This window comes from Loxodonta africana, chromosome 8 (genome assembly GCF_030014295.1).
Source record: "Loxodonta africana isolate mLoxAfr1 chromosome 8, mLoxAfr1.hap2, whole genome shotgun sequence".
Classification (NCBI taxonomy): domain Eukaryota; kingdom Metazoa; phylum Chordata; class Mammalia; order Proboscidea; family Elephantidae; genus Loxodonta; species Loxodonta africana.
Window position 1 is genome coordinate 18,957,691 of NC_087349.1, and position 14,004 is coordinate 18,971,694.

The following is a 14,004-nucleotide window of genomic DNA, read 5'->3' on the forward strand; positions in this document are numbered from 1 at the left end:
ACCTGGAAGGCATTATGCTGAGTGAAATTAGTCAGAGGCAAAAGGACAAATATCGTGTAAGACCACTAGTATAAGATCTTGAGAAATAGTATAAATTGAGAAGAACACATTCTTTTGTGGTTACGAAGAGGTGAGAGAGGGAGGGTGGGAGAGGGTTATTTACTGATTAGATAGTAAATAGGAACTACTTTAGGTGAAGGGAAGGATAATACTCAATACATGGAAGGTCAGCTCAACTGGACTGGACCAAATGCAAAGAAATTTCCAGGATAAACTGAATGCATCGAAGGTCAGCGGAGCAAGGGCGGGGGTTTGGGGACTATGGCTCAAGTGGACTTCTAAGTCAATTGGTAAAATAAATTCTATTAAGAAAACATTCTACATCCCACTTTGAAGTATGGCGTCTGGGATCTTAAATGCTAACAAGTGGCCATCTGAGATGCATCAATTGGTCTCAACCCACCTGGATCAAAGGAGAATGGAGAACACCAAGGACACAAGGCAATTACGAGCCCAAGAGACAGAAAGGGCCACATGAACTAGAGACTTACATCATCCTGAGACCCGAAGAACTAGATGGTGCCCGGCCACAACCGATGACTTCCCTGACAGGGAACACAACAGAGAACCCCTGAGGGATCAGGAGAACAGTGGGATGCAGCCACTAAATTCTCATAAAAAGACCAGACTTAATGGTCTGACTGAGAGTAGAAGAATCCCGGTGATCATGGTTCCCAAACCTTCTGTTGGCCCAGGACAGGAACCATTCCCAAAGACAACTCATCAAACATGGAAGGGACTGGACAATGGGTAGGAGAGAGATGCTGATGAAGAATGAGCTACTTGTATCAGGTGGTCACTTGAGACTGTGTTGGCATCTCCTGTCTGGAGGGGAGATGGGAGGGTAAATAGGGAGGGTTAGAAACTGGCAAAACGGTCACGGAAGGAGAGACTGGAAGGAGGGAGTGGGCTGACTCATTAGGGGGAGAGTAAATGGGAGTATATAGTAAGGTGTACATAAGTTTATATGTGACAGACTGACTTGATTTGTAAACTTTCACTTAAAGCACATTAAAATTATTAAAAAAAAAAAAAAAGGATTAAGGTGGGATCGTAATGCCCTTACTGAGGTCACATCCCTGAGCCAGTATTAAGGGGGTTTCCCTGGGGTGTTGCTTCTACCACCATTTGTTTCTCAAGAGATAAAAAGGAAAAGGAAGTCTGCAGAGAGGGGTACCTCATACCACCAAGAAAGTAGTGCCAGGAGCAGAGCTTATCCTTTGGATCCGGGCTCCCTGCACTAAGTTCCTAGTCTAGGAAAGATTGATGCGTAGGCCAACAGAGAGAGAATGTCTTCCGCTTGAGCTGATGCCCTGAATTTCGACTTGTAGTCTACTTTAATGTGAGGAAATAAACTTCTCTTTGTTAAAGCCGTGCACTTGTGGTAGTTCTGTTATAGCAGCACTAGATAACTTTAATGTGAGGAAATAAACTTCTCTTTGTTAAAGGCATCCACTTGTGGTATTTCTGTTATAGCAGCACTAGATAACTAAGACAGAATTTGGTACTGAGAGAATGGGGTGCTACTCTAACAAATACCTAAATGTGGAAGCAGTTTTTAAACTGAATGGATAGAGTTGCGACAGCGGCCGAGGACAAGTGGAGCAGAGAACGTGGAGCGACAGAGAAGCGGCAACAGCAGAGAACTATATCAGAAGTAAAACCAGGAGACTAGCGAGAAATGGCGCTGGAGCCAACCCATGGAGTGAGGGAGCTGAGTGCCTGTGTGCAGGAGGCTTCCTGGCTGAGTGGGGTGCCTCCAGGCACTTATCCGTGGAGGTACTCAGCTTTGGAATGCTTGCCCCAGCAGGGCACATGTGGGTGTGGGGCCTGAGGAGCTGAGAGACCAAGAAACCAGGAAGCAGAAGCTGAAGAGACAACTAAGAGGCTGCCTCAGTCTCAAAAGGTATGGCCATGATCTCAGGGATTTCAAAGGGTGGAGCTATGGCCTCTGGTGTTTCTAAGGGTGGAGTTGCCACTCAGGTGGACTAGGAGAATTGTGCGCCTAATGTAGAGGGAGAAGAGTGGAGGGAGCAGAGTTGTGGTCCCAGTGAGCCTGGAAGGTGGAGCTGAAGCCCAGGGCCAAGGGACCTCCGCTTAGAATCCGGAGAGTATGGCCAGTACCCAGAGGCTGGAGAATAGGGTTTTGTGTAAATTGTCTCAGAGAACAAAGGTAGTTTTCAAAGCTTTGAGGGCTAATGTAATGTGTTCTGCTATCTTGCTTGGTGCCTGTTAGGCCTTCTTTCCCTCTAGTTTTTCCCATTTGTAATGGAAATGTCTAGCTTGTGCTTTTTCTGACATTGTACCTTTGTAAGCAGATAACTTGTGTTCTAGGTTTCACAGATGAAGAGGATTTTTTGAATTTTCGTCTTGGACTTGATTTAAGACTTTTGCTATGCTGTGATGGGATGAATATTTTTGCATGTTGCAAGGATGTAATTTTTTGGGGGGCCAAAGGGTGGAATGTCATGGATTGAATTATATCCCCCCAAAATGTATCAGCTTGGTTAGGCCATGTGTGGCTGTCCTCCATTTTGTGATTTTCCTGTGTGATGTAAATCATAATCTTTGCCTGTGGTTAAAAGGATTAGGTTGGGATTGCAACACCACCCTTACACAGGTCACCTGCCTGATCCAAGGCAAAGGGAGCTTCCCTGGGGTGTGGCCTGCATCACCTTTTATCTCTCAAGAGATTTAAAGAAAGGGAAGCAAGCAGAGAGTTGAGGACCTCATACCACCAAGAAAGAAGCAGCAGGGGCAGAGAGCATCCTTTAGACCCGGGGTCCCTGCACCTGCGAAGCTCCTCGACCATGGGAAGATTGAGGACGCAGACCTTCTTCCAGAGCCGACAGAGAGAGGAGGCCTTCCCTTGGACCTGACGCCTTGAATTTGGACTTTTAGCCTACTTTACCTTGAGGAAATAAGTTTCTCTTTGTTAAAGCCATTCACTTGTGGTATTTCTGTTCTGGCAGCACTAGATGACTAAGACATGTAGTAATATGGGGAAATGCATTATTTGTTTTCAAACGTTAAATAGTCTTACATTCTTGGGAAGAACTTGTATTTTATATTGTTATTAGTTGCCGTCGAGTCAACTCCAACTCATGGCAACCCCATGTGTGCAGAGTAGAACTCCTCCACAGGGTTTTCAAGGCTGTGACCTTACGGAAACAGCCAGGCCTGTCTTCCAAGGCACCCTGGGGTGAGTTCGAACTGCCAACCTTTCAACTAGTAGTCAAGCACTTAATCATTGCTCCACTCAGGGACATTTGGTTTCTGTTTGTTAAAATTATGAAACATATTGATCTGTAGTTTTGGTTTTTTTTTTCTTATCATGTTTTTTGCTGGGTTATGTATTTGGAAAATCCTGGCTTTAACAAGATGAGTTGGGAAGTCTCCCCTTCCAAGTCACCCCTTTTCCTCATAAGCACTGTCTTCCTGAGATTACTTGCCTCCTACATATTTTCAAGTCTTTTCCTTTTTGTTTCCCAGAAGTCAGTGCTTTGATCTACTAGATCTCACATCTTTTCTCAGTGTTTTCCCACTCAGGGTGGGGCTCTCTCTTTTTGGGGGTGATTTTATCTGTGTTTAATCACATAGGATCCTCATTCCCTTCTTCTTTTTTCCTTAATAGACTTGGTAGTTTCCACCAGAGTGTCTCCACAGTTTGGGCTCTGGAGCTGGTTCTGATATATTTGGGTTTCCTTATTTACCAGAAATTTGAAGTCACTGGGTAGGGAATGAGGCTAGACAAGCCAGTGGAAGCTGGTGTTTCACTGCTGCCCGTAGTGTATGAATAAGTCAGCCAGGTGACTCAGAGATGGGTAGGCGAAGCTTTATTATTATTTATTTAGCACTTACTACAGGTATCCATTTAGAAATGGGTAGTGGAAATGGTCATTGAAAATGAAATTGTTTTTCTAACCATAAATTATTTAGGATTCAGGAGGAGTATCTGTATTCACTGAACTGAGGAACGTGCAATCTGCACATCTCTCCATGCATATTTTCAAGGAATTTTTAAAATATGGTTTCCAGGACAAGCCTTTAATGCTCTGAAAAATGTGTATTTTTAGACTCAGTATATTGCGAATGCTATCAGAATCTCTGTAGAAAGACCCTATATGGTTATTTGAATTTTTAAGTTTTCACCTAGTTGTTTCCCGTGTGTCAGTGCATCAATTGTTCGTGTTTAGGAAGTAGTAGTATTCTTAATATTTTCTCATGTGGATATTTTTAAACAGATTTTTTGTGTGGATGAAATTTTTTTTGAAGAATTACTTTCTAAATAGATATATACACACTTGGGGTCCTTACTTCAAACAGTTTAAAAAGCCATTTAATTATGAATAATCTGTTGCTTTTATTAATAATTTTTCAGCAAACATTGAGAAGAATGTGCTACCTTACCATCAAGGAAATGGCGAACATCTCTGAGGATGTGATCATTGTCACGAGCAGGTATGTGAATGGTCAAAGCTGAGGATGGGAGATTTACATAGTGGAATATTTGCTGTTTTTTTTTTTTTCCTATGATTTCCCTTTTTGACTGTAAGGAAGATAGTAAGAATTAAAAAATATATAATTTCTTAAAGTATTCTTTTCTAAAATATGGCTGTCATCATATGAAACCATCCCTGTTGTATAAAGCAAGGAAAAATGTCACAGGGATAAGGATTATAGATTTGATTACATTAAAATAAAAAAATTATAAAAATACATAAACAAAACTAAAAAGAAAACGATACACTTAAGCAAAGTATCTGCAACAAATAACATCAAAAGAGTGGCATCCGTAACATATAAAGAACTCTTATACTTTAATAAAGTGGTAATTCATAAAAAATTCGACATAAAGAATCCTAAATATTTTCAAATAGTTATTCTCACTAGTAATCAAAGAGAAGTAAATTTAAAATGTAAGAATGAGTTACAATATTTTGACCTATCAAATTGTCAAAGAAAAAAAAAGACAAAATTCAGTACTTTTAAGAGTGTGTGGAGACTAATATTCTTATTCACAAAAGGTAGGATTGTAAGTTGATTCAGTTTTTCTGGAAAGCAGTTCAGCAGATTTGTTGAATGTTTTAAATGGGTCTATCCCTTTGACCCAGTAATAACACTTCTGTGGAACTAGCCTCAGAAAATAATAGGACATGCCAGTTAATTGGCCTACTACCATGCTCAGTGCTTCTGCTCTACCTCCTAGTTCAGAGCATGGTGCCTGGGGTCTTAAAAGCTTGCAGGTGGCCATGCAAGTTACAACAGTTGGTGTCTATTTGCTTAGAACAACAGAGGAAGAAGAAGAGTCAGGAATTGGAGGAGAATATGGAATGTGTAGCTAATTGCCTCCATGAACAGCTGCGTCCTTTGCCATGAGACCAGAAGAACTGGATGGTGCCTGGCTACCATTACTGAACGTTTTGGTCAAAGATTATGTAGATAAATCCTGATCTAAAGGGTGAAAATGCAGAGCAGAACTTCAAATTCTCAAGGAATCCAGATTTTCTGGAGCCGTTGAGACTGGATGAACCCCCAAAACTATTGCACTGAGATAATCTTTATTTTTTTTTCCTAATTTTTATTTTTTATTGTACTTTAGATGAAAGTTTAAAGAACAAACTAGTTTCTCATCAAACAGTTAGGCCACACATTGTTGTATGACGTTGGTTAACAACCCCATGACATGTCAACACTCTCCCTTCTCAAACCTGGGTTCCCTATTACCAGCTTTCTTGTTCCCTCCTGCCTTCCAGTCCCTGCCTCAGGGCTGGTGCATCCCTTTAGTCTTGTTTTATTCTATGGGCCTGTTCAATCTTTGGCTGAAGGGTGAACCACTGAGATAATCTTTAAACCTTAAAAGAAAAATATCCCCTGCAGTCTTCTTAAAACCAAACCACAGTTTAGCTTCACTAGTTAAAAATGTCTGCCTTGAGCATTATGTTCTTTTAAGAACTATCTATATGGGATAAAATTGACAACAGCAACTCGAAAGATTAGATAGGAACCTTACAGGGCAGTGAATTTATATTAACGGGGGAGGAACAACTCAAAAAGGAGGGTGAGAATGGTTGCACAGCTTGAAGAGTATAATCAGTATCACTAAATGGTATATGTAGAAACTGTTGAATTGATGTATGTTTTGCTGTGTATATATATCTTCAACAGTAACAACAAAATAAATGAAACTTTTAAAAAATCTGAAAAACCAATAAACTGCTTTATAAAAAAGAAAATAAAAGAAAGGAATCAGAGATGACACAGAGGACTTATGTTTAGTGGTCTTTGTTGCAATACTGTTTTCACTAGCAAAAAGGATAAAATAACAAGCGTGTCCCATTGTTTAAAATTATTAAATTCACTGTGTTGTAATCATTTAAAATTATTAAATTAATCATGAAGTATTTTAAGCTTTTGAAATGTTTTTGAAGTATCTTTAATGACATGGAAAAGCCATTAAAGTGCTGACTCAGAGTTGGATTCTAGACTGTATTCCATATAATCTCACTTTTTAAAATATGAATGCTTTCTAAATCTGAATGGTGGAAATATACGGATACATTACTGATAGGTTATAGCTAGATGTTTCAGAGTGTGGCTAATATTTATTTACGCTTTTTGATAATTTCCAATTGTCCTAGAATGAGTAAGTATAATTTATAGTTCTAAACTATCTGATACATGTTATTTTAAGAAATAGTTGTCTTCTTGATTATCAGTTATGACTTGTTTAGGTGTACCTGGTTTTTGTACAATAAAATACATTTTTGGAGGAGGGGGCTTATGTTTAACAAGCAGTTGTGTTGAATGTAGTTTCAATTAGGAAAGCTTTCAGCTGAAAATAACAGAAAACTAGATGTAAACAGTGACTGATGCAAAATGGGAGTTGATTTTTCCTGTATAACCAGAAGTTCGGAGGCAGAGAGGTGGTGGTGTTGGTTCAGTAGTTCAACAGCAACAGGGGTGGTATCACTGGGGGGCCTCTTTTATCAGGAATGTAGTAGCTTTCCACAGGCAATTTTAAAATTTCATTTGGGAAAACTGTGTTACATGACTATCTGGAGCTGCACAGGAGGCCAGGAAAGTGAGTGTTCAGTGTTTATAATTCCGTGTTAGAGGTAAGCAACAGTGAAAGGGATGAAAATGGGTAATGAATTAGTTAACAGTGTCTGCCACAAGAAAGAAGCAGAAAATCTTCAGTTAGATTGCTAGAGTCATTAAATATTGGAGAAAATCAACAGTAGATTCATCAACTCTTGATTGAGGGCTTTTTTTTTTTTTCCTTTATATGGCTGTTCATGCTCTCCTCTGAGTCTTGTTAAACCAGGTTTGTGTTACGGTTTGCTTCTAGTTCATTTTCAGCGAGTAATAGATGTGGTAGGCAGAATATTGCCTTCCCACCACCAAGATGTCCATGTACAATTCCCCAGGTTCTGTGAATATGTTACATTACAAAAAAAAAAAAAAATACAAGGCAGAGGGAAATTAAAGCTGCTAATTGGCAGATAGGGAGATTTTCCTGGATTATACGTGTGGGACCGATATAAGGACCAAACCAAAAACCAAATGGCCCCATAAGGGTTCAAAGGCTGTAATCTCTACAGATGCAGACTGCCGCATTTTTCTCCTGTGGAATGGCTGGTGGGTTTGAACTGCCAACCTTTAAGTTAGGAGCCAAGCACTTACCTACTTTGCCACCAGGGCTGCTTTAGTGTAAGGACAAGGGTCATTAAAAGTGGAAGATGGAGACAGGAAAACTGATACAGCCCTAGGTGGTGCAGACAGTTGACGTGCTGAAAGGTTGACGGCTAAAGTGTGCAGCGGTCTCCTGAGAGAAAGGCCTGGTGATGGACTGCCAAAGGATCAGCCATTGAAAACCCTGTGGAGCTCAGCTCTGCTTTGACACACACGGGATTGACATGAGTCAGAATCTGCTCAACAGCAACTGGCTTTGGTGGTTGTATATATGTGTGTGTATATATATATATATATATATATATATATATATACACAGAATTTTCATTTATGTATTTATTTATTTATATTGTGCTTTTTTTTTTAAGTGAAAGTTTACAGTTCAAGTCAGTTTCTTGTACAAAAACTTAAACACACATTGTTATGTGACCCTAGTTGCTATGCCTATAATCTGACAGCACACTCCTCCTCTCTACCCTGTGTTTCCTGTGTCCATTCAGCCAGCTCCTGTCCCCCTCTGCCTTCTCATATCACCTCTGGACAGGAGCTGCCCACATGGTCTCATGTGTCTAATTGAGCTAAGAAGCATACTCTTACCAGTATCATTTTATGACTTACAGTCAAGTCTAATCTCTGTCTGAAGAGTTGACCTCAGGAATGGTTTTAGTCTGAAGCTAACAGAGAATCCGGGGACCATGTCCTCTGGGGTTCCTCCGGTCTCAGTCACACCATTAAGTCTGGTCTTTTCAATAGAATTTGTGTTCTGCATCCCACTTTTCTCCTGCTCCATCAGGGATTCTCTGTTGTGGTCCTTGTTGGGGCAGTCATTGCTGGTAGCTGGGCACCATTTAGTTCCTCCAGTCTCAGGCTGATGGAGTCTCTGGTTTATGTGGCCCTTTCTGTCTCTTGGGCTTGTATTTTCCTTGTGTATTGGGTGTTCTTCATTCTCCTTTGCTCCAGGTGGGTTGAGACCAATTGATGCATCTTAGATGGCCACTTGCTAGCATTTAAGAGCCCAGATGCCACTCATCAAAGTGGGATGCAGAATGTTTTCTTAATAACACTTTGTTATGCCAGTTGACCTAGATGTCCCCTGAAACCATGGTCCCTAGGCCCCCGCCCATGCTACTCTGTCCCTCAAAAGTGTTTCATTGTATTCAGGGAACTTCTTTGCTTTTGGTTTATTCCAGTTGTACTGACTTCCCCTGTATTGTGTGTTGACCTTTCATTCACCTAATTCTTTTTTTTTAAAAAAAAAAAAAATTTATTGTGCTTTAAGTGAAAGTTTACAAAACAAGTCAGTCTCTCATACAAAAGCTTATATACAGCTTGCTGTGTACTCCTAGCTGCTCTCTTCGTAGTTAGACAGCACACTCCTACTCTCCACCCTGTGTTCTCCGTGTCCATTCAGCCAGGTCCTGTCTCCCTCTGCCTTCTCATCTTGCCTCCAGACAGGAGCTGCCCACATAGTCTCATGTGTCTACTTGAGCCAAGAAACTCACTCCTTACCATTATCATTTTCTGTATTATAGTCCAGTTCAATCCCTATTTGAAGAGTTGGCTTCCGGATGGTTCCAGTCTTGGGCTAACAGAAGGTCTAGGGACCATGACCTCTGGGGTCCCTCTAGTTTCAGTCAGACTATTAAGTCTGGTCTTTCTACTAGAATTTGAGTTCTGCATCCCACTGTTCTCCTGCTCTATTAGGAATTCTCTGTTGTGTTTCCTGTCAGGGCAGTCATCGGTGGTAGCTGGGCCCCATCTAGTTCTTCCGGTCACAGGCTGTTGTAGTCTCTGGATATATGGCCCTTTCTGTCTCTTGGGCTCATATTTACCTTGTGTCTTTGGTGTTCTTCATTCTTCTTTGCTCCACGTGAATTGAGACCAATTGATGCATCTTAGATGACTGCTTGCTAGCGGTTAAGACTCCAGATGCCACTCACCAAAGTGGGATGCAGAATGTTTTCTTAGTACATTTTGTTATGCCAGTTGACCTAAATGTCCCCTGAAACCATCGTTCCCAAGCCCCTGTCCCTGCTACTCTAGCCTTTGAAGTGTTCAACAGTATTCAGGAAACTTCTTTGCTTTTGGTTTAGTCCAGTTGTGCTGACCTCTCCTATATTGTGTGTTGTCTTTCTCTTTACTTAAAATAGTTCTTGTCTACTGTCTAATTAGTGAATACCCCTTTCCCTCCCTCCCCACCCTTGTAACCATTAAAGAACATTTTCTTCTGTGTTTAAACTGTTTGTTGAGTTCTTATTGTAGTGGTCTCAATATTTGTCCTTTTGCAACTGTCTAATTTCTCTCAGCATAATGCCTTCCAGATTTCTCCATGTTATGAGGTGTTTCACAGATTCATCATTGTACTTAATCATTGCACATTATTCCATTATGTGAATATGCCATAATTTATCCATTCATCTGTTGATAGGCACCTTGGTTGCTTCCATCTTTTGTAAACAGTGCTGCAGTGAACATGGGTGTGCATATCTGTTCGTGTGAAGGCTCTTATTTCTCTAGGATATATTCCAAGGAGTGGGACTGCTTGATCGTATGGTAGTCCTGTCTCTAGCTTCTTAAGGAAGAGCCAAATCAATTTCCAAAGTGTTTATACCATTTCACATTCCCACCAGCTGTGTATAAGTGTTCCAGTCTCTCCACAACCTCTCCAACATTTATTATTTTGTGTTTTTTGGATTGATTCTAGCCTTGCTGGGGTGAGATGGTGTCTCATTGTAGTTTTAATTTGCATTTCTTTAATGGCTAATGCTTGTGAGCATTTCCTCATGTATTTCGTAGCCACCTGAATGTCTTCTTTGGTAAAGTGCCTGTTCATATACTATGCCCACTTTTTAATTGGGTTATTTGTCTTTTTGCTGTTGTGTTTTTGCAGTATCATGTAGATTTTAGAGACCTGACGCTGATCGGATTTTTTGGAGTGAAAAACTTTTTTCCAGTCTGTAGGTAATCTTTTTACATTTTTGGCGAAGTCTTTGGATGACCATAAGTGTTTGATTTTTAGGAGCTCCTGGTTATCTAGTTTCTCTTCTGGTGTTTGTACATCGTTAGTAATGTTTTGTATACTGTTTATGCCATGTGTTAGGGCTCCTAACATTGCCCTTATTTTTTCTTCCATGATCTCTATCGTTTTAGATTTTATATTTAGGTCCTTGAGCCATTTTGAGTTAGTTTTTGTGCATGGTGTGAGGTATGGGTCTTGTTTCATTTTTTTACAGATGGATATCCAGTTATGTCTGCACCATTTGTTAAAGAAACTGTCTTTTCTCCATTTAACAGACTTTGGGCCTTTGTCAAATATCAGCTGCTCATATGTGGATGTGTTCATTGGTCTATGTATCCGTTGTAGTACCAGTACCAGGATGTTTTGACTACTGTGGTGGTATAAAATCAGGTAGAGTGAGGCCTCCCACTTTGTTCTTCTTTTTCAGTAATGCTTTACTTATCTGGAGCCTCTTTCTCTTCCATATGAAGTTGGCGATTTGTTTTTCCATCTCATTGAAAAATGTCATTGCAATTTGCATCAGGATTCCATTGTATCTATAGATTGCTTTGGGTAGAATAGACATTTTCCCAATGACGATTCTTCCTATCCATGAGCAAGGTATGTTTTTCCGTTTATGTAGGTATCTTTTGGTTTCTTGCAGCAGTGTCTTGTAGTTTTCTTTATGTAGGTCTTTTACGTCTCTGTTTAGGTTTATTCTTAAGTATTTTATCTTCTTGGGGGCTATTGTAAATGGGGAAACTCTGGCAGTGTAGTTAAGTGCTACAGCTGCTAACCAAAAGATGAGCTGTTTGAATCTACCAGGCGCTCCTTGGAAACTCTGTGGGGCAGTTCTACTCTCTCCTATAGGGTCGCTATGAGTCGGAATCAACTCCACGGCAATGGATTTGGCTTTTTTTTTTGGTTGTTGTTGTAAATGGTATTGATTTGGTGATTTCCTTTTTGAAGTTGTCTTTGTTGGTGTAGAGGAATCCAACTGATTTTTGTATGTTTATCTTGTATCCTGATATTTTGCTAAAATCTCCTATTAGTTTTAGTAGTTTCCTTGAGGATGTTTTAGGGTTTTCTTTGTGTAAGATCATGTCATCTGCAAATAGAGATACTTTTACTTCCTTACCAATTTGGATGTCCTTTATTTCTTTATGTAGCCTAATTGCTCTGGCTAGGACCTCCAACACAATGTTGCATAAGAGTGGTGATAAAGAACACCTTTGTCTGGTTCCCTTTCACAAAGGCAATGCTTTCAAACTCTCTCCATTTAGGATGATGCTGGCTGTTGGCTTTGTATAAATGCCCTTTATTATGTTGAGGAATTTTCCTTTTATTCCTATTTTGCCAAGAGGTTTTATCATAAATTGGTGTTGGACTTTGTCAAATGCTTTTTCTGCATCAGTTGATAAGATCATGTGGTTCTTGTCTTTTGTTTTATTTATTACATTGATTGTTTCTCTAATGTTGAACCGTCTTTGCATACCTGGTATGAATCTCACTTGGTCATGGTGAATTTTTTTTTTTTTAATGTGTTGTTGAATTTTATTGGCTAGAATTGTGTCGAAGATTTTTGTATCTATGTTCATAAGGGATATAAAAATACATATAAATAAAAAGGGATATAGGTCTGCAATTTTCTTTTTTTTGTGGTGTCTTTACCTGGTTTTGGTATTAGGATTATGCTGGCTTCATAGAATGAGTTTGGAGTATTCCATCCTTTTCTATACTATGAAATACCTTTAGTAGTACTGGTGTTAATGCTTCTCTGAAAGTTTGGTAGAATTCTCCAGTGAAATCGTCAGGGCCAGGACTTTTTTTTTGTTGGGAATTTTTAAATTACCTTTTCAGTCTCATCTTTGGCTATGGGTTCATTTAGTTGTTTTACGTCTGTTAGTGTTAATTTAGTTAGGTAGCGTGTTTATATAAATTTGTCCATTTCTTCTAGGTTTTCAAATTTGTTAGAGTGTAGTTTTTCATAGTAATCTGACATGATTCTTTTAATTTCAGTTGGGTCTGTTGTGATATTTCCCGTCTCATTTCTTATTCAGGATATATGCTTCCTCTCCTGTTTTTCTTTTGTCAGTTTGGCCACTGGTTTATCGATTTTGTTAATTTTTTCAAAGAACCAGTTTTTGGTCTTGTTAATTCAATTGTTTTTCTGCTGTCCATTTCATTTAATTCTGCTCTAATTTTTATTATTTGCTTTCTTCTGGTGACTGAGGGTTCGTTTTGTTACTCTCTACTTGTTCAAGTTGTAGGGATAATTCTTTGATTTTGACCCTTTCTTCTTTTTGGATGTGTGCATTTATTGTCATAACTTGACCTCTGTCCCAAAGGTCCTGATAGGAAGTGTTTTCATTCTCATTGGACTCTATGAATTTCTTTATTCTGTCCTTACTTTATTCTGTGACCCAGTAGTTTTTGAGGAAGGTGTTGTTCAGTTTCCATGTGTGTGATTTTTTTTTTCCTTTTTCTGTTAAATGATTTCTACTTTATGGCTTTATGGTCAGAAAAGATGATTTGTAATATTCTGATGTTTTGGATTCTGCCAGGGCTTGCTTTATGACCTGATATGTGGTCTATTTTAGAGAATGTTCCATGTGCATTGGAAAAGGAAGTATACTTGGCTGCCGTTGGGTGGAGTGTTCTGTATATGTCTTTGAGGTCAGTTTGGGTGATTGTGGCGTTTAGATCTTCGTGTCTTTATTGAGCTTCTTTCTGGATGTTCTGTCCTTCATTGAAAGTGGTATGTTGAAGTCTCCTACTGTTAGTATGGAGCCGTCTATCTGTTTTCAATGCAGTTAGAGTTTGTTTCATGTATCTTGAAGCCCTGTGATTGGGTGTGTAAATATTTAATATGGTTATGTCCTTTTGGTATATTGTCCCATTAATCATTATATAGTGTCCTTCCTTATGTTTTGTGATGGATTTTACTTTATAGTCTATTTTGGCAGAGGTTAATATTTCCACTCCTGCTCTTTTTTGATTGTTGTTTGCTTGGTATATATTTTTTTCCTCTTTTGAGTTTTAATTTGAGTATTTAAATCTCAGGTGTGTTTCTTGTAGGCAGCATATTGACGGACCATGTTTTTTTTAATCCATTCTGCCAGTCTCTGTCTCTTTATTGGTGCATTTATTCCATTTACGTTCAGTGTAATTGTGGATAAGTATGAGTTTAGTTCTATCATTTTGATGTCTTTTTTTGTGTGTTGTTGACAGTTTCTTTTTTCTACTTAATT

The 14,004-nt window shown here is 39.2% G+C and overlaps 1 protein-coding gene across 1 annotated transcript in view; it reads left to right on the plus strand.

Moving 5' to 3' along the window:
* The window catches only part of COPG2 (COPI coat complex subunit gamma 2), a 524,466-nt gene that overhangs the window by 71,309 nt on the left and 439,153 nt on the right, over nt 1-14,004 (plus strand). Inside the window, exon 5 of the mRNA XM_064289731.1 lies at nt 4,442-4,521. Coding sequence (XP_064145801.1) covers nt 4,442-4,521 — 80 coding nt within the window. The remainder of the gene's footprint in view (nt 1-4,441; nt 4,522-14,004) is intronic.